This window comes from Pomacea canaliculata, linkage group LG6 (assembly GCF_003073045.1).
Source record: "Pomacea canaliculata isolate SZHN2017 linkage group LG6, ASM307304v1, whole genome shotgun sequence".
In the NCBI taxonomy this organism is placed as follows: domain Eukaryota; kingdom Metazoa; phylum Mollusca; class Gastropoda; order Architaenioglossa; family Ampullariidae; genus Pomacea; species Pomacea canaliculata.
Window position 1 is genome coordinate 1,555,386 of NC_037595.1, and position 24,910 is coordinate 1,580,295.

The 24,910-nt window shown below is 37.3% G+C and overlaps 2 protein-coding genes across 7 annotated transcripts; one reads left to right on the forward strand and one right to left on the reverse strand.

The window, feature by feature from the left end:
• On the reverse strand, positions 1 to 8,839 carry LOC112565560 (2-oxoisovalerate dehydrogenase subunit beta, mitochondrial-like). 3 transcript variants are annotated; one of them, XM_025241073.1, is made up of 10 exons: positions 8,754 to 8,839; positions 8,180 to 8,250; positions 6,963 to 7,040; positions 6,207 to 6,275; positions 5,330 to 5,463; positions 4,762 to 4,917; positions 3,218 to 3,389; positions 2,805 to 2,950; positions 2,336 to 2,422; positions 1 to 1,716 (listed from the first exon to the last, which is right to left on the reverse strand). In XM_025241073.1, the coding sequence occupies exons 1-10, from the start codon at positions 8,810 to 8,812 to the stop codon at positions 1,576 to 1,578; spliced, it is 1,113 nt and encodes a 370-aa protein (XP_025096858.1). In that variant the 5' UTR covers positions 8,813 to 8,839; the 3' UTR covers positions 1 to 1,575. The 3 variants fall into 3 exon arrangements, with proteins under 3 accessions (XP_025096858.1, XP_025096859.1, XP_025096861.1); XM_025241074.1 differs by having other exon boundaries at positions 8,787 to 8,809; XM_025241076.1 differs by lacking the exon at positions 8,754 to 8,839 and having other exon boundaries at positions 8,180 to 8,342.
• On the forward strand, positions 8,365 to 24,865 carry LOC112565559 (arginyl-tRNA--protein transferase 1-like). Of its 4 annotated transcripts, none has more exons than XM_025241070.1 (10): positions 8,365 to 8,496; positions 11,392 to 11,455; positions 13,729 to 14,162; positions 14,504 to 14,613; positions 15,923 to 16,003; positions 17,904 to 18,065; positions 19,495 to 19,685; positions 20,687 to 20,786; positions 21,390 to 21,507; positions 21,932 to 24,865. In XM_025241070.1, exons 1-10 carry the CDS (start codon positions 8,400 to 8,402, stop codon positions 22,108 to 22,110), a joined length of 1,536 nt encoding a protein of 511 aa, XP_025096855.1. In that variant the 5' UTR covers positions 8,365 to 8,399; the 3' UTR covers positions 22,111 to 24,865. The 4 variants fall into 4 exon arrangements, with proteins under 4 accessions (XP_025096855.1, XP_025096854.1, XP_025096856.1 ...); XM_025241069.1 differs by lacking the exon at positions 17,904 to 18,065 and adding an exon at positions 18,127 to 18,288; XM_025241071.1 differs by lacking the exon at positions 17,904 to 18,065 and adding an exon at positions 18,127 to 18,288 and having other exon boundaries at positions 21,935 to 24,865.
• Positions 24,866 to 24,910: the final 45 nt, after the last annotated feature.

A 24,910-nucleotide genomic window follows, 5' to 3' on the forward strand; every position in this document is an offset into this window, starting at 1 on the left:
CAAGGTGAAATACACTTCATTAAATGATCATACAATGAAGAGATTCTTAATATGGTTTTGTTTTCATTTCAAAGTCTATAGTCATGTTCTCCTCACTTGAGAAAGAGTTATGAGGTCACATGATGGGCATACATTTCCAAATAACCTGTTTAATCACGTAAAAATATGTTTAAAAAAACCATAAGGAGCATTTAAATCTAGAATCATTATCAGGTTAACCAAACTGTTAATAATCAACAACAAAACAAAATACAAATACATTGTTGTTGTAGCTATGGCCAAGCATATCTGCTAATCAAGGGGGATTGGTTGATTGATTTGTGCTTAACACTGCCATCAATGAAGGTTAACTTATATCAGTGATTCCCCTTTGTTTTTCATTAAGTGAAAACAAGTGGGGATGGTAATTTTATTAACAGATCGTGAAAAAACAAAAATAATAATAAATTTGTACATTCATTTAGAAGACTTTTTTGTGTACTCTGAATCACACAGAAACTACACTTAACAGGCATGATTTATTAAACTAAAGAGAATTTTTTTTTTTAAATGACGTACCAGTAGACATGCATATGTGCAAGTTTGGTTTGATTCATTGATTCTTGGATTCACGCCCCTTTCCTTCATCTATGCAAGACTTGCATTTATTTTATTTCCTTGCTCTAAGCTCCCTTCTAACCCCACTTTTATTTGAAAGATTTGAAAAAATTTTCACTTGGAAAATGTATCCTCAGTTCAGCATCAACAGCTGAAACTATCAATATACTGGACCTGGATTGTAGCTCTAGTTATCATGCAGCCGTTGGTCACTCCAAGTTAACACAACAGCTGCCAGGCTCATGCAATATGTCACCGGTATTCACTGAGTTAACATAGAGAACTGACTTCTAAACATGTTTTGTAATATAATCTAGTAAAATATAACAACAGAATTCAAACTAATTAGTTTACTTCTGTATGCCATTAGCATATCAGCACTTAAAAAAAATACATATGTTTGATAGAAAATTTTGTCTGGTCATTCATACCAGACAAGCTGGACACACACAACACACCTATACATTCACCCACAGCTCGCACGCACGTGTGAACATACACGCACATGTACTCACAGTGTACCCGTAGATCTAAAATGTCAAATATCATTCTTTTTAACATAAAACCTACGAAATATGACGATACCATGTCACAAAAATAGAAATTCTACCTGATGCCATATGTTCAGAACCAAGCTCCCAATCATCTGCCAAAATCTATTGTCAACGTCATAATTTTAAGAGATTATCTCACAACTTTTTTCTTTTCATCCATATCACAGCAAGTTCACTGCTTCACAATGCAAGTGAAAATTGAAAACTATTTAAATTTCATTTAGATCTAGATACAAATGAAAACAAAAAAGGCCCATCAAAATCTTTTACATACTGCACATTTTAAAAAGTAAATTGCTAATACCAGCTGTAATACAAGATCTTAAATCTTAAAGAATTGTGCAGCTCTCTGCAATTGTCCCTCTTACATCGATGGTACTATACTTTCTCAGCTTCTCTTGGAGCCAATAGGAAACAATGGTGGCTAAAAATTGACAAGTCTTTTGACAGCCTCAAGGCAGCGCCACTTGTCCGGCATGTAAAAAGGCTCAAACACATGAGGAAAGGGCGTGTCATAGCCACACACTCGCTCAATGGGTGCCTCCAGGTTCAGAAAACATTCACTCTGTTGAACAAAAACAGGAATATTATGAAATCACTAAGGTACAAAGGATCAACGCATTCACACAAAGCATAAATGCATTCAGGTATATAGGAGCAACACATTCATGAACAATATAATAAGCATGGATAGCAATGCTACATCACTAAAACAAAAAATCACTTTAACGTCTGACACAGAAAGTCAGCATACAGATCCCTTCTCTGGGTCATGCTTGTTGATGACAAAATATATTATGTCTAATGTGTTCCTCAATTTACTGTTTGTATGAGCACACAAATGCATGCACACTGGCAGGCACAGTCACACACACATTAACACATACCCCACTTCTCCCTCATGTACATTTCTGTCGCCACCTTTAAGTTCTCTACACTGCTGATGATGCATTATACACAGGTTATAGCATTTAGAAATGTGATCTAGTGCAAGTGTTTTGGTATGCTTTTTTGGCAAGATATGTTTTGGAGCTAAAAAAATAATCCCAAATCATACGCAGCACATACTAAATGTAAGTGAAAGCTAGCATTTCTATTTTATCAGGGCAAAGATAATCCCGAACACTTAAATAAGGCCACCATGATTCGTGGTATGTTATCAATATAAGAATGATCCTACATACCTGAATGGTGGCTGCCAGCTCTGCACCAAATCCCATTGTGACAGGAGCTTCGTGACTTATCAACACACGCCCTGTTTTTGCTGCAGACTATCAATACAATAAAAAAAAAAAGAAGATAAAATTGTTAAGATAATCTCTGTTACACAGATAAGATTCTTAATCATTCACAACATGGATCAAGTTAGCCTTGAAAAAGCTTTTTAGCGGTAGTGATAAACATGTCCACCAAAGTCCTTTAACAGAAAAATTTGTCAGGTCTGCGAAGGATTTGACAGCTCTAACTACAGTGTACAGCATTCTTATGTCCCTTTGACTGATCTCTCCTGGCCTCGGGTCCAATCTTTCCTCCTCCTCAAATAAGCTGAACATTTTTACAGACACAAGCACATGCCAACTGCAAATAACTCCATACATTCATACTCTATTCATAATGACGTGTGTGCACACATCCTGGATGCTAGAAGCTTACTGCAAGCACAGTGTCTTTGTCCCATGGCAGGATGGTGCAGAGGTCAATCAGCTCACAAGAGACGTTTAGTTTGTCCTGTGCCATGGCTGCCACTTCCCGTAGCACGTGCACCTGTGTCCCCCAGCCAATCAACGTCACATCAGAACCTGTAGCACAGCAGCAGCTTGAGGAGACAGACTATAAGGCTAAACCTGATAACAAGTTGTCATCAATTAAACAAAAAATGCATTCTTCATGAGGTATTGTTGAGCTTGTTTGTCAGGTAGGTTATGTCATGAATTTAGCCTCCATAACAAATGTTATCACTGAGTTAGCCTGTACAAATAAAAGCCATGTCAAATTGTTAGCCTTAATACCAAAGCATAATTCTCATAGCCAAGTAGCACTGTCAGCAAGTCAATCAGCCAACACACCTTCCAACAAAACACTGGCCTTGCTGAGAGGCAGCTCATAGTCTCCAGTAGGAACTTCCTCTATAGCAGCTCTGTACAAGATCTTGGGCTCAAAAAAGATGCAGGGGTTTTCATCACGAATGCAACTCAGAAGCAGGCCTTTGGCCTGGATAGGTCCTCGTGGAATGACCACCTGTCAGCATGAGGTCAGATAACGACATCTACAGTTTTTAGTCTCTTTACTTCCTTGCGACTGTGAATTAAATGTTAAATATATACATGGGCATGGACCTAAGGTATGTACATGCATGTTCAGTGCAATCAAAAAATTCACTTTCCTAACATTTTTATCTAATCCTTCAGTCATGTCCAACCCTTAATACCTTGAGGTTATAGTTACCATAACATCAACTTATGTTTCAACTCTCTATCTTCCAGATGCCACAGCATCAGCATCTTTTGACTACCCAGTTTTATTCTATGCATTATTTTCACTACAATGTATTTCAAATGTATTACATATTGCACATCAATATATGAAGATACATATTTTTAACTTTTAAAAACTCCCACTCTGATCCTTCAATTCAATCATTCGTTTACTCTCTGCCCTCACTCACTGATCCAACTGCCAAAACATGCACACATATACATATATGTTGGTAAAGACTGATGCTACTAATACACTGAAAACGTTTTGCTTTCTTAATATATAGCATTCTACTTAATTATAATAGCAGCATTGAAAATTATCTTACCACGCTTGTGACATGCTTTAATTTTCCTCTTAATATTCAAAATTTAAAAAAAACTATCAGGTAGTCTGCTCTGGGTTCGTCTCTTGTTAATAAAGTCTCAACCTTACCTCAAATAAAAGCGTATATAGCATGCAATTTAAAGATTTCCTTTTGCAAGCAGCATTCTTTCTTTATGGGAATGCACAATTATTTTAGTAGTGAACATATATTTTGGTGCATTAACATTTTATGCAGAAAGAAAACAATGTCTAATTTTTTTTGGTGTGAATTAATTGCATGAAAGCATGTAGTGTTTATAGTCTGGCAAAAAAATAACAATAACCAAATGACTAAGTTTAAATAAAATGGTATTCAAACAGCATGTTTAAAAACCTTGAAATATAGTGTAAGAATAACATTAGAATAACAGTATCTTCTTTCTGTGATTCTATGTACTGCAACTTTGTTACTGGCTTTGCTGTAACATGTTAAACTGGTATGGCCACTTTCTACACAGATCGAAATGCGAGACATTTGTTTTGGTAAGGATGTGCCCTGTTGTTTTATGATGTATCATGCAAAAAATTTAACATTTAAGATAAATGGCAAAGGCTGCAATAAAAGAAAATGTTTGGTACACATGAAGTGACTTTCACATGTACTTCTAATGCTGATGTTATGCAAAGGACATCTGGAAGTCATGTACAATCCCAATTCTGGTATGGTGGCACATCTGTGTGTGAAAACATCAATTCAAGTTGGTTTTACCGCATAAAACATACTTCTAGTGACAATTATGTGATAAAGTGTCCAGGGTAATGAACTCACCTTGAGCCCTGGGCAGTGTCCAAAAAAAGCTTCCACACTCTGTGAGTGGTACAGTGCACCATGTCCAACAGCCATGCATGGTGCACGCACTGTCAAGCGCCCACAGTCAAACTGGTTCCCTGTTCGGTACCTAAACATTGCTGCTTCATTACGAAGCTTAGAGAACAAAAAGATTCTACCTTACTTTCAGTTCATTACAGTCATCTGTGACATACTCTCTGCGTAAAAACATCTTTTCAAAACACTTGCCTGTCAAACATCAGAACCCTCAGCAAACAAAATCAACAGCAGCTATTACTATTAATAATAATAATATGCAATAATGCTCAAGCAGGATGCTAAATAAAATACATTTCTTTTTGCGAAATAGCAAACCAGTGTTCAGAAAAAAAATCAGAAAACCGGTCAGTTATATTTTTTCAAAAAATGCAAATACGACTATGTAATCTGCACTATTGATAATTAAACTACGACGCTTTATAGATGATACCATTTAAGAGGCTAAGAGCCATAGCTCAGTTTTCCCCGAGTATAAAACCGAGCCACAATAATGTGGTATTTCCCTTACCTGGTCAAATGCAGGAAAGATGTAGTCAGCAAACTGTATTTCTGCAATTGCTGTGGAGCCAGCAATAGCCATGCCAATGCCAAATGCCACAATTCCCTGTTCACTCAAAGGACTGTTGAACACTCGTGCTTCCCCTGTATCAACAAAAAGTTGAATATAGAGTTCATTTATTGAGATAATTTCAGGTGTTCATGCAACTTTTCCATGTTGTTGGACCGAAAAGGCAGGCCTGGATGAAGATGCTTTGTGGTACCCTCTTATTCAGTGTGTACATTACTGGGTTACATTCAGGGCAAAGTGGCATTTGCACATGACAAAGCAGGTGCAGTGAACTCAGCTCTGCGCACACTAAGCTTATTGTCTTTTCATGTCTTCATGAATCCTTTAGGAACATATGAACACTCATTCTGTCACTGTTTTCCTATGCATTATACAGTTTCCATATCTGCACTTGGGCTTTCCAGATTTAGTATTTTCTGGGCAGCTTATATCAACCATGATGCCTTCAGTGCTGACATCACACAAGTCCTAGGCCCAAATGGAGATTTGAATAGGTGAGGAAATCATTTTTTAATTGTGTATTTAATTCGTTTAATTTCTCGATATTCGTGTTTCTTCTTGTGATTTTGTGTTCAAGGCATTAATAACAGAAATGAAAAAAGTCTTTTGAATGTGATATCTGTCACTAATCTGGTAATCCTTTAAATTACCAATGAGGCCTAAGTGTTATTTCCATAGGGTTTTCAGCTGGAGAGCCTTCAAGTTACTTGAGGATTTTCTGTCAATATTGTAGCAAAAGATAAATACATCTCCACAGTAAAAACAAGCAAATATCTCAAAATCACATCAAAAGTATAAACAACCACCTAAATCTCACCATATTTATCTCGAAGCCCCACAGTGCAGCGAAAAACTCCACCAAATGCAACATCTTCACCAAAGATAACTGCAAATTTGAAAATTAAATTTAATCACAATACTGCCTTACTAAACAAACACCCATAAACTATCATTAATATTTCTGTCAAGTTTTGTATTAATGTCATTGTAAAATAATATGCAAAACAATTGAAGGGGGAAAAGTCTGAACTTCTATCATTATTTATTGTATTGGTATTTTACCACAAACCCGCAACTAAGGCTATATCATGGCAAAGCAGCCAGACCTGTAAACAGGTGCCACGAATGTCATTAGTGACTTTGTTGGCATTACAGAGAACTTGGGCTAAATGTTATTCCAGCTAAATGTGGCAGGTAAAGGATAAGGGTCTGTTTCAGATGTATGGAACAAACTGCAACTATCCTTCATGAAATGTGGGAAAGTCGACATTAGAACTGTGGCTGTAAATATAAGTTATTTAATGCACAGTTTACTGGCATCCTACACTCATCCACTGATCATTTACAACACATTTATTGTTCTTAAATTTCATAATATATTAATGCATCACAAGCCATAAACAAACCAACTGTGCTTTTGTTTCAGTTTGGACATACAGACCGATGCTCTGGTTAACCAAAAAAGCTCTTGTCAGAATATGGAGATTGCCCACTCACTTACTCTGTAGTTAACTTATTTTCAAATTTCAGTGCACTAGCCAATCTATTTAAACAACCTGAAGAAGCAGCAAACCTGCTGTAGGGTCCTTTCCAAGGCAGACATCAAGAGCACTGGTGATGGACTGAAACAAGTTCATGCGAGTTGTGCTACCTGCAGGAAAAATGCAGTATGGTTTAATTCTGATTTATGCTAATTTCTATGATGAACTTTCATTCAGTTTTTCACTGTTTGAGATTTTTTAATCTTTTTTTTTTTTAATTAACACAGTCCAGAATGCTTAAATGAAAGGTTCAGTGAAACTGTCATCTAATGTCAGTCACTGATTCAGCGAATCCCTAAAATTTGTAATAGTAGTAGATATTCTTTAAAGCTTATCAGAGAAATAACCCTATCTCTCTACAACAAGGATGTGAACATCTGCAGTCTACTCCATAAAAATGCTTATTAAAAAAAAACCCTAATAAACAAACAAACTGAGCAATTGTTAAAATATGATTACTTCAAGACAAAGTTTAAACTCCTAAACAAGACAAGGGTTTTTTGTTTTTTTTTTTGTTATAGCCAAAAAATTATATGTTTAATGAAATAATGTATGGAGGCAGAAATCCCTCATCATCCACCAGAATTTTGAAATTTCCAACACCATTCCTTATGCACTGTATTTCAAAGTAAAAACTCAGGATATTCCTTTCCACGAGGGGAAAAAATCTTTACTAACTGCTAACAGTGCAACGTGAGTTCATAAACATTAGGTATGATTTTGTTTTGTGAAGAATTTAATGTATGATGTCAATAGCTCATTACAGGTGTGATTTTATTTGTTTTGTGAGGAATGTGATCTATGATGTCAGTAGCAGAGTTGTTACCAGAACCCAGCACAGAAAGGTTTCCTCCCATTAACTCTTGCAGGCTGGATAGGCCTCATCAGCCACCTCCAATCTCATCACTACTCACAGTAAACCCTTAAATTTCATTATTATTATTTTTTTTTTGTGAAGTCCTGGTCATCATCCAACTAGTCTATCCTCAGATTGTTATCCCAAAGTTCTCTCACTTTCCCTGTGTGACAGATTCAGAGATGAAAAAGAAAGAGCATTTTTCCAACTGGCTCTGATGAAGTGTTGAAAGTAAATAATATAAACTGTAAATTAAAATCCATCACTCATAATAAATATTATATTCCTAACCATAATACAACGTGTACTTAATTCTACTTTTAATCAGCGTTGTATCAAACCATTCCTCGATTTCAGTTTTGAAAAATTGCAGCTAGCATTCAAATTTCGTACCGTGTTTAGGGTCAGGTGTATCTGGAACATAGCTGAAGTGAACGCTCCTGACTGCAGTAGTTCCGACAAATCTGCGACACAGAAGAGAAAATTGTCTACACGCAGCAGACAATGTCTTACTCGGCAGCGCCATTTTGATGTGGTAAAGTGCTCTCCCTTGGTTGAGGGGTGATTGCCTCCCTTGGTTGTGACGGACACTCGTCATCGACTGACAGACAAGATGGCGAGGCGAGAGCGCAGCATCGTTGAATACTTTGCAGAACATGAACGCTATCGTTGCGGATATTGTGGGTCACCCGACACAAATTATTCACACGGTCAGTCAGTAGTTGTTTGTATTGCTTTGTTTGACGTCATTGTTTACCACATTTTTGTACCATATGCAATCATTTCAGTCGTCAAGGAAAACAATAATTAAATAGGTCTTTCGATTCGCCCCAGAGTGTGTCTCGCTCACTTCCAGAGAGACTATTAACATTGCCCCTTTTAATAACGCTGTAACAATCAAGATACGCGAGAAATGGACACGAGACGCAGATACTTAAGATACACACACACACTACTCATCTTTCACCTCTTCCTCCATATCAATTTATTTTGCTCGGACCTCTTCATCCTGCCACACTGGCTCATCTAGCACCAGCCACCCAATGACAGGTATTCCTGCATGTCAGCATCTATGGCCTCAGGATGATACTTTCTCGTAGAAGCTAAACAAAAAACAAACAAACAAATAATAAAGAATATAATGTGAGGATCGAGTTCTTTATGCAGAAAATGATATATTATAAAATAAATGGGTAGTTGTTTAGCCTCTTATCTTCCCCTTCAGACCATTCTAAGACTGAGCTAACTATTGAAAACAACACAGCATGACCCTCACTGCATGATTTAAGGTGGACCCCAACATTCCTTCACAACTTTCCTGAAAAGAGACAAAAGTTTATTCAATACTCAAGAAAAACTTGCTAAGCCTTGGTTTGTTATTACCATTCCCATTTCAGTAAGGAAAAGATTAAAGAGGGAGTTTCTATGGTTCCTCAGATTTGAAAGCTCTTCAAAGATGACCGCTTCAACAGTCCGCAGCAGGGTGATGTGAAACAAGCATGGAATGCTTTTGGCATAGTGTTTACAAATTTTCTTGGGAATTTTAGGGCAGAAAACTACAAGGAACTAGTAGAAGACATGCTGATACAGTATCAGAAACTTGGCTGACAACTGTGGTATGGTTAGTGATGAACATGGCAAATGTTTTCATCAAAATATCACAGCGATGGAAAAAAGATAGCAGGGAAAACTGTCTACTGCCATGCTGACTGACTACTGCTAGACACTCCCCAGAGATGCTACCGAACAACTGTACAAGAGAAAGGAAAAGAAATCTCAGATGTAGTCTATGACTTGATTTTGTACAGGTATTAACCAGAGGTCAGTTGCTATTAGCGTGCATTTCGTGATGTACACAATAATTATAGCAGATTACAAAAGAAAACTAGAGCTAATTTCACTCTTTGATTGTCATGATCATGCTGAGCACATAAAAATTGATAAGAAATGACTAATTTTATTTCATTGACATGACTTTCGTAAAAAATTTGCTGACAGTGTTTTAAAAGAGGTCAAACCTTTGTGGGAGTTGCTCATATAGCACTCTTCCTCCCAGATGATCACTTTCACTAAACAGAGTAAGGACTATTTTAACACCAGCATGACTTATTTTGACAATCTTATTCTTGATGGTTTATCAACTGATTTTAACTTCATGATATGATGGAACTAGAAGTGTGTATGTCAAGATCATTTGAAGTGTCAAAAACTACAGGCTATGCATTCTAGGAAAAGCCCTCATCAGCTGCTTAAGATTGCTTCATAAAGTCTGTGTAGAAGGATGGGATTTAGGATGGGACTATCCTGTACCCAAAATGACTAGTGTACTCAAAACAGAGATTTTTTTAATATATTAAGCTATTCCTTTTGTATGTGCAAACACATTTTTAAAAGTAAAACAACATTGCAGCATATGGAGAAAGCTTTGTAAATATCAAACAAGAAAACTACAACCATTGGGATAGAGGGTTTTCTATATCAGGGCAGTGTTACATCACTATATCTAAGTTATTAACATCAGCAGAGTTGCCTACTTTGCACTGCACAGTGCAGTCTGTGGGTATCTTTCCATTTGACCTGCCCATATCCTTATCTGTGTCTTTATCACAACTTGATACATTCACTTTTCCTGCTGTGGTCTAAATCTTCTCATCAAATTCCACAGCCTCAAAACTCTGAAGCTAACTCATACTACAGCATGCAAAGGGGACCATGCAAAACCTCATCATATTCTCCATTGACTTCCTGTGCGTTTTTAATTGTTTGCTTCTTCTTCTTACTTCTCGGAATTTCTAGCTCACTACTTCTAGCAGGCATCTTCATACTTCTGTTGATGCTGACCTCATTTCCATTTCCAAAAGTAGAATAAAAATCTTTGGTAAATACCTTTGTCCATTCAGCATCAACTTGCTGGAACCCCTCCCTCGTGTGATACTCCACCAGCAAATGATAGTCATCCAAAAGTGCCCTTTAAACACATTTGTTCAAGAAACATCTGGAGTTGTTGAGCACGTTTCATGCTAGCTATTGCTCCATAATAGCTGTAGCATTTGTTGTGTTTATTTGTTGTATAATCTCTGCTATTTATATCGTAAATGTATTTGATTAGTGCTCAGAGCATAGTCTTAGCTTTGTGGTAGAGCACTACACAAGTGTTAATTTTATTAGCATTATTATTTTATAATTGAAAACTATTGTCAAATTCTACTTGCAATGGTGCACATCTTACCATAACTTTTTGTTGAGTATTAGTTGATGTTCTTTATGTTAAAACCTTTAGCAGGTGTGCATATTTACTTAGGAAAACAGGCATTTTATGATGCCATTTAGCAGCATGCTGTGCGCAATGCCCACACTCTACTTGGTACTGCAACAGGATGTGGCCTGCTCACCCCCAACCTCGCACTTAACATAGTGCAGCTACTGCACTTAGCACAAACTGTTATTCCAACTGTCACAAATTAAGCATAAAGCTAAAGTGTCATATTGATGGGAAGTTGGCAGGAACAAATTTATTTATGAAATGAAGAGATAAGTGTTAATTGTAACAGCCAATATCTTGAGTTTGACACTCTTTCCTCTATCTTTCAATCTTCCGCCTACAGGCATGTGGGCTCATGTGATGACAGTACAAGACTATCAGGACCTTATTGACAGAGGCTGGAGACGGTGAGTTTCTGGTCTTTAGAGTGCAAGACTGCTGCTAAGTCCAATAAAAGTGTCAGATGAATGCTGTCAGTCCCCATTGGGGGGTGTGTGTGGGAGAGATATATGTTTTACCATTTAATAGAGTTTTCAGTAACGTTGATGACTGATTATTCAATCTCAGTATTTATTGAGCAATGCATTCCAGCCAAAGCACTGCATTTTACTATTGCTAATTTATATGTTTATAAAAGGTACCTTGTACTATTCCTCTATCTCTCTCACATACACACATACAATTATACACATGCACTCTCACACACGGGTATATTTACTAGAAATGTCTTCAGCTAAATTTCCCAGTTCAGTAATCCCCACTCACCCCCATACCCCATACATGAATTCTCAATATGCAAATTCCCCAATACACAATTAGCAAAAGTATTAAAAAAACAGAAAAATACACAATCTTACAAATTATGAGTTATATGCTAAATCCATGCCATTTTCAAAGTGAAATTAAATAATAATAATAATGGGAACTTATAATGCGCAGCATCACGACCAAAATAGATCGCACTCTCTGCACAGACCAATATTGAATAATGAAAGATAACAGCCAGTGGAGAGGGAGGTATGTATAGACAAACTGAACAACATAAAGATGAGGTACAAGAGTAGAAGGTAAAACAGTGGATGAAGGGATGTAGATATCAGAAATAGTGTAAGATGGAGTCGTTACATGATCAGGGCTTCTGCTAAGGCTAAATTCTTTGGGGTCCCAGGGACCCCTTCTTCAGATTTTTAAAGGGTCCCTGTTCTTCGCCCAAATTTGAAGGGGACCCCATTGACGAAAATTGAAGGGGTCCTCCGAACTTTTAATGCGTACTGTACACAATTTTTTGCGTAAGCAGAAGCCCTGCATGATGGTTAGCATGACAGACAGTATTGCCAGGGAGTTAAGAATAGTAATTCAGGGATAGTACTTAGTGAACAGATATGTTTTCAGAGAGCGTGTGAATGTAGCCTTGGAGTCCGAGTGGCGAATGTTATGTGGAAGAGAGTTCCACTGCTTAGCAGCACAGAGGGAGTAGTCCATTGTCCGTATGTGACTGTCTTTGTGGGAGGGAGGATAGAATGCAGGAGTCTGATGAGGAGCCAAGGTTTCGGGCAGGAGTGTGGACAGACAAGACTTCAGTAAAGTAGTGAGGGGAGGAGCCTTCAAAGAATCCGTAGCATAGAGTTGAGAGCTGGTAGTCTATTCTAGCTTTAACTGGTAGCCAACGAAGAGAGGGAAGAAATGGTGTGACATGTTCACATTTCAAGTCCTGAAAACAAGACAAGTAGCTGAGGTCTGTACTTTATGAAGCTTATCAATAAGATCCTGTGGACAGCCAGTAAGAAGAGAGTTGCAGTAGTTTAGTTTCGACAGAACAAATGAGCAGATGAGAATTTTAGTGGTTGAGATGGACAGAGTATGGTGAATCTTCCGGAGCTCATAGTATGCAGAATGAAAGATGTGAGAAACGTGTTCATTCAGAGACATGTCAGCAGACATTATGTAACCTAAGTTACATGTTGAAGTAACAAAAGAAACATCAGCATCGCCTACCCAAACAGAGACAGGCAATGAAGGGCAAACTCTGACTCTCCTCTTTGAACAAATTTAAGCTTCTGTTTTTTCGTCATTTAGTTTTAACGTTGTGGGTCATCCTTAGTCTAATGTCAAAAATACAATCTTGGACACTCTGTATAGCAGTGTGTGCCTGAGAAGGAGAACAGCTGGTGTGTCTTCAGCAAAGGATTGATCTTGCTGCATTGGCCCATCACCTTGGTTCTCAAATTACACATTTTTAGTTGTTTTTAAATCCATAGAGTTAAGTCTTGCTGCAGTGGTGTATCACCTTGGTTCTCTTGATTCTTAGAGAAGCATTAGTATATATCATTTCTTCATTTATGCCTCACCCCTCAGTTTGTTCTTGGCATTGTGTAGCTTGTACTAATTCATGTCTATGTGAGAGCTGTGCTTGTTTGTTTCATAATTCCATATTAGCAAAGAATAAATTTGTGCTAATATTGCCGCTTCAGTCACTCTGCCTTTTTTTTTAAATAAGAAAAAGTGTTTGAAACATATGTGTAGAGGAAACATACAAGTATACATTTGATTCAGTATTTTGTGCAAATTTCAGCTGATGTTAGGAATTCTGGTACATGCTGGTTGCTTTCAAAAAGGCTTTAAAAGTGCTAATGCTTTTCTTGAGCACTTTTCATAACTGGCAGTTTTCTTTGCTCTGCAGGAGTGGAAAGTACAGCTACAAGCCAACAATGAAAGTTACATGCTGCCCCCAATATGCTATTCGGTGTGATGCTGTCAATTTCCAGTTGTCAAAGTCACAAAAAAAAGTAATTAAAAGAGTGAACCGGTTCCTCATCACGGGTCAGAGGCCAGGGGAGAGCACTGGACAAGGGGAAGATAGCCAGAATGTGGTGGCGGAAGGTCCATCAGGAGATAACTTTATAGAACCAAAGAAACCAGTAGATTTATCTCTCACTACCAACGATGTCAAGAGTGAAAGAACTGCACCTGCCAAGAACTCTTTGTTGTCGACATCATCATCTTTGAGAATGACGAGTCAGCCAGAAAGCACTGGCAGCAGTTCTGAGAATTTCATACTAACACAAACCTCAGGACAAAGAAAAGGGAAAACCCTGAAGTCTTCACCAAAACCAGGTGAGCATATGGTTTGTGTGTGTGTTTTTTGTTTTTGTTTTGGGTGTGGGAAGGATGGGTGGTTAAGAAGACAAAAAGGAACTCTATTTTAGAAGTGTGGTTAACAACTTAAGCAAAGTAAGCACGAAAGACTCTAAAACAAAAAAAGAAACAAGATATATTTTGTTTTAGTTGATGTAATAAGAGCTTAAGTTATACTGTTGCCATAAGAAGATAATGTTACATGATATTGTAGCTATAACTTTAGGGAATATTGTGTTATTGTTATGTAATTATGCTGTAGTACTTTAATAATTGGGAGAGAGATATATTGTTTTTCTTCTATTGATATTGTGTAACAGGCTGTGGGGCAGACAAGAGTAAACCCCCTTGTAGGAAAGCCAAACTTATTCGCTTGGAACACAAAGAGCATAAGACAGGAAAGGCACCAGTTTCTATCATCAGTAGCAAGGTACAGTCAAGAGGGGACAATCATAAATAAAGCAGAATGTAGAAATGTCTGCACGTGCATTAATCCACACCATTTGTCCAATCTTCACCAAATGTAGTAGATTATTTTCGTCTGTGGAGAGATCACTGGCCGTGTTTGGCTGGGATGGGGGTTTTGGGAGCATGTTTATTTTTAAATTTTATATTCCATATTTTTTTACATTGTTGGTTGGTTCCAAAATGAAACTCTTTGCTCTTTGCTCCAATACAATGCAAAGTTTTTGAGTTGGTGGGGAATCATTGTGCATAATGAGAAAGACTACCTTGGCTAGACACTGATTTGAACACGTGTTGATGTGGACAAGTCTCAGTCACAAATGTCTTTGCAGCTTAAGCTGGGATATTAATAATTAACACAAGCCCCTTTTTCTTTTTTTAAAAGGGATAATAATAGTGGAGAAAGTACAAGAATATTGGTGTGTCACTATTTCATTACACTTAAGCCACTCATGTGACTCAAACAGCAGATTGAACGTTAACAACCAAATCACAGTTGGAAGGGTCTACAGACTGAAATACCAGAGCAATGCTGAGTTCCCTGGCTGATGTCACATAATAGTAACAGTTATTAGAATTAGAATATTAAAAACCTGTATCATGATGTAGAAACAGCAAAATAATTTGAACACAGATTTCTTTCAGCTAAGGATGAAGCAGAATAACAAATATTATCTCGTTTCTATACAGTATACTAATTTTTTCTATGTAAAGACATACAATTAAACTTTGTTAATTTTTGTTGAAATATGTAGAGTTTCTGTTTCATCGCAAACCTGTGTAAATTATTTGTGAAGCTCAGTCAAAACCATTTGTTTCCTTGGTGAGAAGATTGCTATATGGCACAAGATAACAGTTGTTTTCTGAATGTTATAAAGTAATTCTGTCAGAACAACTTTTTGCTTAATCATATACAGTTTCTCCTTCAAGATCTGCAGAGTAATTTAGGATAATGAGTATCTTTATTATGAAAAAGAATATGCAGACACCACTCTCTTGAGGATATTCACCTGGGTTTTTTTCCCTTTGTACAGGATGAAGTAATACCTTTCTTGTGTCAGAAATTGCATACTTTAATTATTTTGGTATGCTTTTTGTATCACCTTAAAAGTGGGCTTCAGAATTTTGTAAACTGATTTGCAGAAGACAGGCATGAGGACAGTGTACTTGGACTATTGAGAAGCCCTCTTGTGTGAGATGTGCTGTAGTATGTTATCTGTAGTGAGTGCTTGAAACAGACAACTGCAGTACAAATGTCTTGGAAACTTTTACAGAACAAGACCAAACCACCCAAGGCGCTGGAAGACTTTCTGAATGAACCTCAACGAGCAGAAAATCCAGCTCATCAACTGGAGGTAGGTGCTGTGATAGTTGTGATGGTGCTGTTCTGTGTGTTGGGAGGAACACTTCGTTTACATTTGTTTGTGATTCCACTTTGATTGTGGTTTACTCTTGACATGGGAGACATGAAGGGGCTTTGGGTTTGTGTCAGAACATATTGCTTCTCACAACACATGCATTTCAACAAAGAAAACAATTGCCTTAGGCTGCCAGGCTCAGGGGCTGATTGGCCAGAACTTTCACAAGACAATAACACAAAACAATCTCCAACAGCAATGAACAAATACTGCCTATGGCAAAGCGACACTTGTGTCATATGCAAGTACAGCAAGGTAAAACAAGGTGGCAAACTGGTCAGCTGGGGATGGAGGAGGGGTTAATAAACATTAAACTCTGAATCAAGCTACAACTGGTCAAATCTTTGTACTTACTAATACTGCAAGTCCTCTTTCATCATACGATGATCAACTGCATAACACATATCAGAGGGTCCTGTTATCAACACAAGAAATATAGGATTTCCCATTATCATTATGTTGTAAAAGCATTCAAAAGGTTTGATAATATGCCAAAACCTTTTTTAAATTGTTCAACCTGTTCTTTTATATGCAGCTGAAATATTGTGGAGGATAATAGCCCAGTTGAAAAACTGCGCCTTTTTGCCTGTTAAAAGTTTTTAAATGTTCCAGTCTGCACACCATCAGATATGGCATATGGAGAACTCAAGCATTACCTACTTTGGTTAGGGTTAGGGTTAACAATACCAAGCAGTTAGCTTCGTTCCCATTCAAGTGTTTCACCTTAAGAATGGTTAAAATAATTACTGAGATATGAAACATGTGTCACTCTATGAAATACGTTTCGAACCCCAATGTAACACTGCCTCTTGAGTGTACAGATATATATGATTGTTTATGTGTGCACATAAATGAGAGCATATGTATGCGTGAATGTAGGGAAACAAGGTTCATCTTGGGATATTAGCAGTAATGGCCAGATGTCAATGACTTTGTATGGAACATGGTCCCCACCCTTGTGGGACACCAGGAACTCCTTGCAAGAGTAAAGCAGCACAAGTTGTCTGGTGTGGCCATGTGACCCAGCATGACACCTTATAAGACTGGATACTGAGATGGGCAGAGTAAGAACTGCTTTGCAGATGTGAAGGAGTGGACTGGTTGTTTCATGTCTGACTGCTCACCACCACTCAAGATAAATGAATGATGGGTGCATCTTGCTTCTGTGCATGAAGATTTTTGTTGGTCTCATAGTGTAGTATTATTTTTGTGCTTCAGAATGTATAATAATTTTTATTTGTTTCGAAGTGTTTGCTCATTGTTGTTATTGTGGCCATCCTTTTGTTTGCTACTACTGCAGAAATTCCCAGTCAACAAAAACCATTTGTATTTGTATAGTACCCTTGTAGTTCATAAGTACCCTTGTAAATCTATGTAATTAGTAACTTCAGCTGTATGTATTGATTTGTCCAACTACCTTTCATCTGTATTCAACCGTCACTCGTGCCTTTCATTGAAATTTCATGTCATTATGATGACCTCTGTTCCTTATGAAAAATGTTGCAAGCTCTAAAGAGCATTTTCAATCAAATTTGTAAGAGCTATGCAGGGCGCCTTGATGTGTATTTATAGTACTCCAATTTGTGAGAAATCTCATAACCTTTACTATGGTGTTAGCAGTAGAAATCTTATTTTGCGCATGCAACATGCAAGGAGTCTCTCACTTTACATGTAACAAATGAATGTTAAACCATGTAAACTGTACCCTTGCTGGTAAGATGTATGCTTGATGCTTCATCCTGGTGTTCTGTCAATGCTGTGATCTATGTAGACTGTGAATGTGTGTATGTATGCATGTTCTTTAAGCTTGTAGCATGTTTATATGTTCGGCTTTCAGGTGAAACTGGTTCGGTCAAATCCCAAAAGTCAGGATTTTGTGGCTTCTAATTTTGCGGCACATAGGGTGTACCACAAATACCAGACTGTGGTTCACAAGGACCCACCTGAAAAGCCCAACCTGAAGCAATACACACGATTCCTTGTTGAATCACCACTTCAGGTAAATGGGTCACAATCCTCTTCTCACCTTCTTGTCTGTATTTTTGTTTTTCTATTCTTAGGTAAAGTTAGTGCGCACAAGCCCTCCGTCTGATGGGTACCGCTTCTCCTTCAAGGAAACACACAAGGTTTTTATGAAGTACCAGATGGCCATTCACAAGGAGAGTGCTGCGGAGTGCAGTAAAAATAGCTTCTGTGAATTTCTGGTCAATTCGCCGCTAGAGGTGATTACTCACAGCTTCTGTCCACAACTGCTTACATATTTCCTGGGTTGTTTGTTGGTTTACGTATTGTGCATGCTTTTAAACGAGAAAAGACGATTTTTCTTTATGAGTATAAATGCTACTGTAAAGATGGAAAGAATTAGCTGGAGTTTGACCATCTTGCTGGGTAGAACAATATTGAATATTTATTTATTTTACCTGACAAAAACAGTCAGAGAGAGGGAGAGAAAGAAGCAAATAGGTTGCTGACCTACCAGGGATCAAAGGATTGCTTTGATTGCTTTGATTGCTACATCCATATCTCATTCCTCTCCTCGCTCACTCTTACAGTGGTAGTTTCATAGCCAGTGAGGTTTATGGGAGGCATGGTTATTGCTAGGTGACAGCTAATCACAGGTGCAAATACACTCTCTGTTGCTTTCGATTAGCGCCACATATATGTGTAGCTGAATCATTGAAGATGAAGGAGGTGTATCAAAATTTTGTAGGCATTCTATATGCAGAGAATATATTTATTCTCCTTTGCCTTTCAAAGAAATTATCTGGCCTTTAAAGTTCCAGTTGTACAAAAGCATCTAGTGCCTTAAACTAGAGAACTTGCTAAGTGATATCAGCCTTATCTTTTATCATTATCTCAAAGAGGTAATATGTATGGAAGCTTGCTTAATGGATCCTATTCCTGGTAGTTTGATATTACATCAGTTTTAATTTGTTGTTGCATTTAATATAATGTTAAAAAGTTTAATTATCGCTTCTCTTATGCAAACACTTGTTTGATATTCATTGCTTGAAATTTTGCAAACAGAGGAAGTTTTTCGTACAGCATAGTGGCAACATCACCCCTGAAACCACAATGCTATAGAGTCAGTGTGATCAGTTTATTTGACATTTCTTATTTTCACGGAGTTATAAGATGAAAATGTTTAGAACTGTCAAAATAAATTCGTTTTCTGAGAACTTCCAATGAAATTAATAGTACAAAGTAGGAAATTAGTTTTGAGTTTCGAAGGATGTATATTTTGCAGAAATTAAAATAAATTTAAAAAACAGAAATGTTAATTATAATTGGCTTTATTTAAATGCCTATTTATTTTTGTGATTTCTTGCTATTTGTTAATCCTTATGGTTGAGGTGAGAGAATGCATGCTAGTGTATTGTCTTCATGCACGTGAACAACTGCTTCCTAGCCTGCATTTATTTTTCCAGGCCCTGATGCCAGCACCTGGAGAGCATGGCCTGACCCATGGCTATGGCTCATTCCACCAGCAGTACATTCTGGATGGGAAGATCATTGCTGTAGGGGTGGTGGACATACTGCCTTTCTGCCTGTCATCTGTCTACCTCTACTACGACCCAGACTATGCCTTCTTATCTTTAGGGACATACTCTGCACTGAGGTACATACTGTCATGTTCATCATCAACTCAAGTAGATAGTTATGCAACACTACACAAGTCGTGCATATCACGTGAGAAGACTTTGATATTTTTCAATTAAAAAAAAGCAGCGAAAATTTGTGATATGAATGAACAACATTAACATATGTTTCATTTTCCTTTGGCTTTCAAAAAACTTTGATTATAAAACAGAAGCTCTTATTTTTTCAAAAAAAGGAGAGCCAGAGTTTACCAATTACTGCCAATTTCTCTGTTTGGGCAGGTGATGCCGATGTTCCTTTTGTAACTTAAGGACAACTTAGGTTACATAATGTCTGCTGACATGTCTCTTGACATCACATTTTTCTGATATCTGTTGTCCTGCATCCTGTGAGCTCCAGAAGATCAGTGCTACTCACCATACTCTGTCCATCTCAACCACTACAATTCTCATCTGCTTATTCTGTCTAAACTAGACTACTGCGACTCTCTTCCTGCTGGCTGTCCACAGCACCTCATTGATAAACTTCATATAGTCCACAACTCAGCTGCTCATCTTGTTTTCCGCACTCGCAAATCTCACACCACTTCTTCACTCTTTTCATTGGTTACTTGTTAAAGCTTAGAAAAGACTACCAGCTCTCAACTCTATGCTATGGATTCTTTGAAGGAGCCTCCCCCCACTACTTTACTGAAATCTTGTCTGTCCACACTCCTGCCCGAAACCTTTGCTCCTCATCAGATTCGTGCACTCTGTCTCATCTTTATGTTGTTCAGTGTCTCTTTATGTATATTGCCATCCACTGTATGTTATGTTTGTTTATGTTCACAGAGAGTACAACCTATGTTGGTATTACAACTACAAATTACTATCATTATATCATATTGTTCTAAAATTTTTTGAAGCTTGTACCTTGCAACATGGAAGATTATTTGTGCAAAACCCTGAAACAAATTCATTATTTGTGTGAACTTATCTATGTTGGTGTGGGGGCTCATCTGGATGGTTTTGCCCATTGCAGGGAGATAGCATTTGTTCGAGAGATGCAAAAGGTGGCACCACAGCTTCGGTTCTACTATATGGGTTTCTACATCCACTCCTGTCCTAAAATGCGATACAAGGTTGGTATGAGAGCACGGCCTTATTTTGTCTTGTTCTTAGCTCCGCAGGATTTGAAGGCACCAAATTGCAGGTCAAGAGGACAGAGCTCCCCTGATCTCCAGTTTCTCAAGAGTTTTACTGGTTTGCATGTGTGATGCAATTTAAACACCATTTAATCATCATTAAACAATGTCTCCTGTCAGAACCACCACTTTCACCCTAGTTACAAATAATAAATATAATAAGGACAGGTTATGGTCTTGATATCTACAGACACTTTATATGACAAGGACAAACACGTTTCACTCCTAATCTCTAGGTGTGAGTAGATCAGATCACATGTGCATAAAAAGTTTATTGAATTTATGAATTAATAATAGTTATTAAAGGTAGGTTTTAAAACATTGTGTAGTGATTAGTAGGATATGCAGATATTTTTGTTTGTTACCAGCTGGGACTCATTTCTTGACATTTAGTTTCCCATTCCCCCACCCTCACCTCTGACCCCTTACTGTGATTTACCATTAGCTGTGCAACTTTCTGATCATAAACAACGTTAAGCTACTTGTGAAAGTGTCTGATAATGAGAACAGTCCTTGCCTTTTTTTCTCACTTCTTCACAGGGCCAGTTCGTCCCTTCACAGCTGCTGTGCCCAGAAACATACACCTGGATTCCCATTGAGAAATGTGTTCCTAAACTAGACATCAGCCGCTATGCCCGACTAGAGGATACTGGCAAAGGTAGAAGGAAGCAGATAATCTCTGGCAGCCATCTTTCACAATCAGCGCTTTATGCTTACAAGTCTTGCGTTTGACATGTTCGCTGCGGGGTGTAAACATTTATATGCCTATGCTTTGGTTAACAGTGGACTATGTGTTATGCCTAATAAAATCAATAAAACACACAAAATACATTAATTTATCATAGGTGGTCCACAATTTCTGAAGAATAGCTTCCCTTAACTAGTGCAAATGATGCATGAAGAGAAACAGAGACAGGCAAACTGATATCAAGATATATGTGTAGATAAATATTTTTGGAAGGTCCATTGAATCTTTTTTTTTTTTTGGAGCAAGGGGTTACAAAAAAGTGCTGTCAAGATGTAGGAGAAACCTGAGCAGGAGAAATTCATTGTTACATGTTTAATTTGTTTATTCATTTCAGAAGACTCAGAAGGTGACATTGATCTGGATCGGGTGCTGGTTCTCTATGAAGGGGAGATAATGCCATATGAAGTGTATTGCTCTATAAATCCTGGTACAAATGATGCAGACAGCGTAAGAGAGTATGCCACTTTTGTGGGACGGACATGTTCCCAGCGTATGCTTTTATTCCGAAAATAGCGGGGAATCCTACAGTGTTCTGGACAATTAGGCCTAAATGAAACCTTTAAAAGAAAGCCATGCTTGTTTGAGTGATCTGATGTCTAGGTCTCCTCAGAGAGCTCAAGAGAAGACGTGCATTGATGTGATATTGTAATCTCTGTGATATATTGTCCTACCGCTCTTGTATTTTAAGCATACAGTCCAGAGCATTTTCATGTTGTGGAATGATTATCATCATAAAGCTGAATCTCCTTCTCTTGCTTTACTAAAGTATGCTGCGATGTTGATGATGTCTGACCATTGTAAAATGCTTGGCTACCAACAGTACTTATCCTCACCAGTGCCAGTATAGAATTTCTGTGCTTTTGCTGCTTGTTCATATTCTTTCTCTGAGCTCTTGTTTCTGTAACTTTTTAAAAAAAATACTTTAGATACTTTGCTGTTGAAATAACCTAACTTTTGGACCTTTTGCAAAATCTCAAAGGTAAACCGCTTTAAAGGTCATTTAATGTTTATTTAAAATAATCTTGTTCCATGGCTTTGTGTTGATTTGTATCATCAGAAGTTAGTGAACAGTATTTTGTGAAAATATTTTGTCTGATAATAATATGTAATCAAAATGCTCCTTTTGTATCATGCTTTCCATGTTTGAAAGCAAGCTCAGTGAACTTTACAAGAAGATTGAGATAAGAAAAACAAAATGAATTGTAGTCAAAGACAGATCCTGATTCATGTAAGTGGAAAGAGTAAAAACCATAAGAATCCCTTTATTATTGTCATATGTGTTTTAGAACTATAAGTAACATCATTTCTGTATAAACATTTTTGCTAATTTTATTTATCAAGGTGCAGAGTATTAGTTGGTGTTGATGGAGGGGACTCAGAAAAAGTGTATTTAAGAGATATTAATTAGCAGCAGTGAGCATAAACTTGTTATGATTCGTGATTTAAATGGCCAGATATGAGTTTTTTCTGACATTAGCTTAGCTATTTCTTTGTTAGCAATTTTTAGTGATGGCTCACATACTCTGCTTGAGGTCTTTCTTTCAGACTTGAGTTTTCTTTAAATTCTTTAATTTGTAGTCTGTGTCAGACCTTCAGTGACATGTCAGAGAGTGGTAAAAGACTGTCACAGCATGCAACAGCAGTTTTGTATCATTATCACTTGAATTTGCTACAACTGCTGACTGGCAGAAATACTGTAGACATTATTAATTACCATAGAAGTTACACATATAAACACTGTGGACTGTGTGTGTAAGCCCTGTGGCCATGTGTGTTAACACTGTAGATTCTGTGTGTAAATATCAGGAGCCAGTCAGATTTGAGAAGCTTGTTTCTGTTCTCTCACTCATGTAAGAAGAGCACCAGTGACATTAACTGTTTCTTGCATCTCATGTCCACACATTTAGGCATAGTCTTCTTGTGTTCAATTAGCTTTTTGTGTTTTGGACCAGCAAATGGATGTCAGCTGCTGGGGATACTTTTCCCTCCATCCATTTCTTGGTTGTGGTGTAACACCACAATTCATTTAATTTCACTTACAATGTATACAAGAAAAACTGTATCCTCTCAATTAGTAGTTGTTGTCACTTGCTTACCATGACATTTTGTTGTTCAGTTTGTTTGTTTTTGAAGGAAGTTTGGTGTAACAAAGATTTTTAACAGATCGGAGATATTTGGTCGCATCTAGTTTCATTTATATCTTGCACTAACTAGCATTGGCCATTGTTATAGTGTGCAGTTTGGTGTCTACAGGATTTGTGCCTACATGTCCCTGGTGGATATACCTGTCTGTAACTGCTTTATCAGATCAGTTTGCATTAATGAGCTTCATTATGTAATAGAAGCTTTTCCTGGTAACATATTTCAGTGTATAAATTGTATATCTCTAATAAGTGTACATGTGCCAGTATACTGTGGTCAAATTTTGATGATGCCTAAGTAACCCTAAAAGTCAAGGCATCAGAAGCCCTTTAATGTCGACATTGTTCCTGATCTTGGTTATTACAATATAGAAGGAAGTGTGCATGTTTGCATTTTTTCCCAAAAATTTATACACTGCTAGAAGTAGAGGTATTGTGTATCAGGCAGAAGTGTAACACCTTATGGAGTGCATTCTTGGTTACATTATTAGTCACGAGTTACTGGAATGTTTCAGGGGGTTACATCCATCCAAATTTCAGAAATAATAGTATTGATAAATCATGTCTACAATAGTGGTAAAGCTTATTTGATGTGTGCTCACTTTGACAGAATCAGAGAAGTACTATGGGGAGAAAACTGAATACACAGATCAGAGATAGTCTCTTAAAAATAAAAAACCAAGGTCATAGATACGGCATTAAACAAGACAAACTGACACAGGAGAGAGACCCTTCTAAAACACTTTACAAGATTTGTGATTTACAAAGACAACCATACTCCAAATGTTAGGGAAGAATAAAAAAATACCCAAAATATCAAGGACAAAATATGATATATTTAGGGAGAAAAAGAAGCAAGAATATTAGGCCAATAATATAAAAAAAGACAATTATTAACTGCATTTAATGCAAACAGAGATGGGTTACAGACCTACAAGCATCTGTTTTGCTATAAAATGACCCATGTGTCATTCTGCTTGACAAGCTTTGTTTACTAACATGATAGTATTATTGTCAAAATATGATGGTGATGGAAATCTTATGTTCTAGGTATCTTTGTCTGGTGTGATTTGTCAGAAAAATACTTTGCAATTTACTCAGATCTTTGTAATAAATCTATAAAGAACTGTGGTGTATTCGTGTGCATGCATGCATGTGAGGAGGAAATTGGT

What these genes read in the sequence shown, in the direction of transcription:
- LOC112565559 (XM_025241070.1), top strand. Translation starts at nt 8,400, where the DNA reads ATGGCGAGGCGAGAGCGCAGCATCGTTGAATACTTTGCAGAACATGAA. An exon ending in TTTCTATCATCAGTAGCAAG is followed by an intron (nt 14,614 to 15,922) that starts GTACAGTCAAGA and finishes AAACTTTTACAG; the next exon opens with AACAAGACCAAACCACCCAA. An exon ending in GGGACATACTCTGCACTGAG is followed by an intron (nt 19,686 to 20,686) that starts GTACATACTGTC and finishes TGCCCATTGCAG; the next exon opens with GGAGATAGCATTTGTTCGAG.
- LOC112565560 (XM_025241076.1), bottom strand. Translation starts at nt 8,312, where the DNA reads ATGGCGCTGCCGAGTAAGACATTGTCTGCTGCGTGTAGACAATTTTCT. An exon ending in TACACCTGACCCTAAACACG is followed by an intron (nt 7,041 to 8,179) that starts GTACGAAATTTG and finishes TTTTTCCTGCAG; the next exon opens with GTAGCACAACTCGCATGAAC. An exon ending in AGCTGGCAGCCACCATTCAG is followed by an intron (nt 1,717 to 2,335) that starts GTATGTAGGATC and finishes TTTGTTCAACAG; the next exon opens with AGTGAATGTTTTCTGAACCT.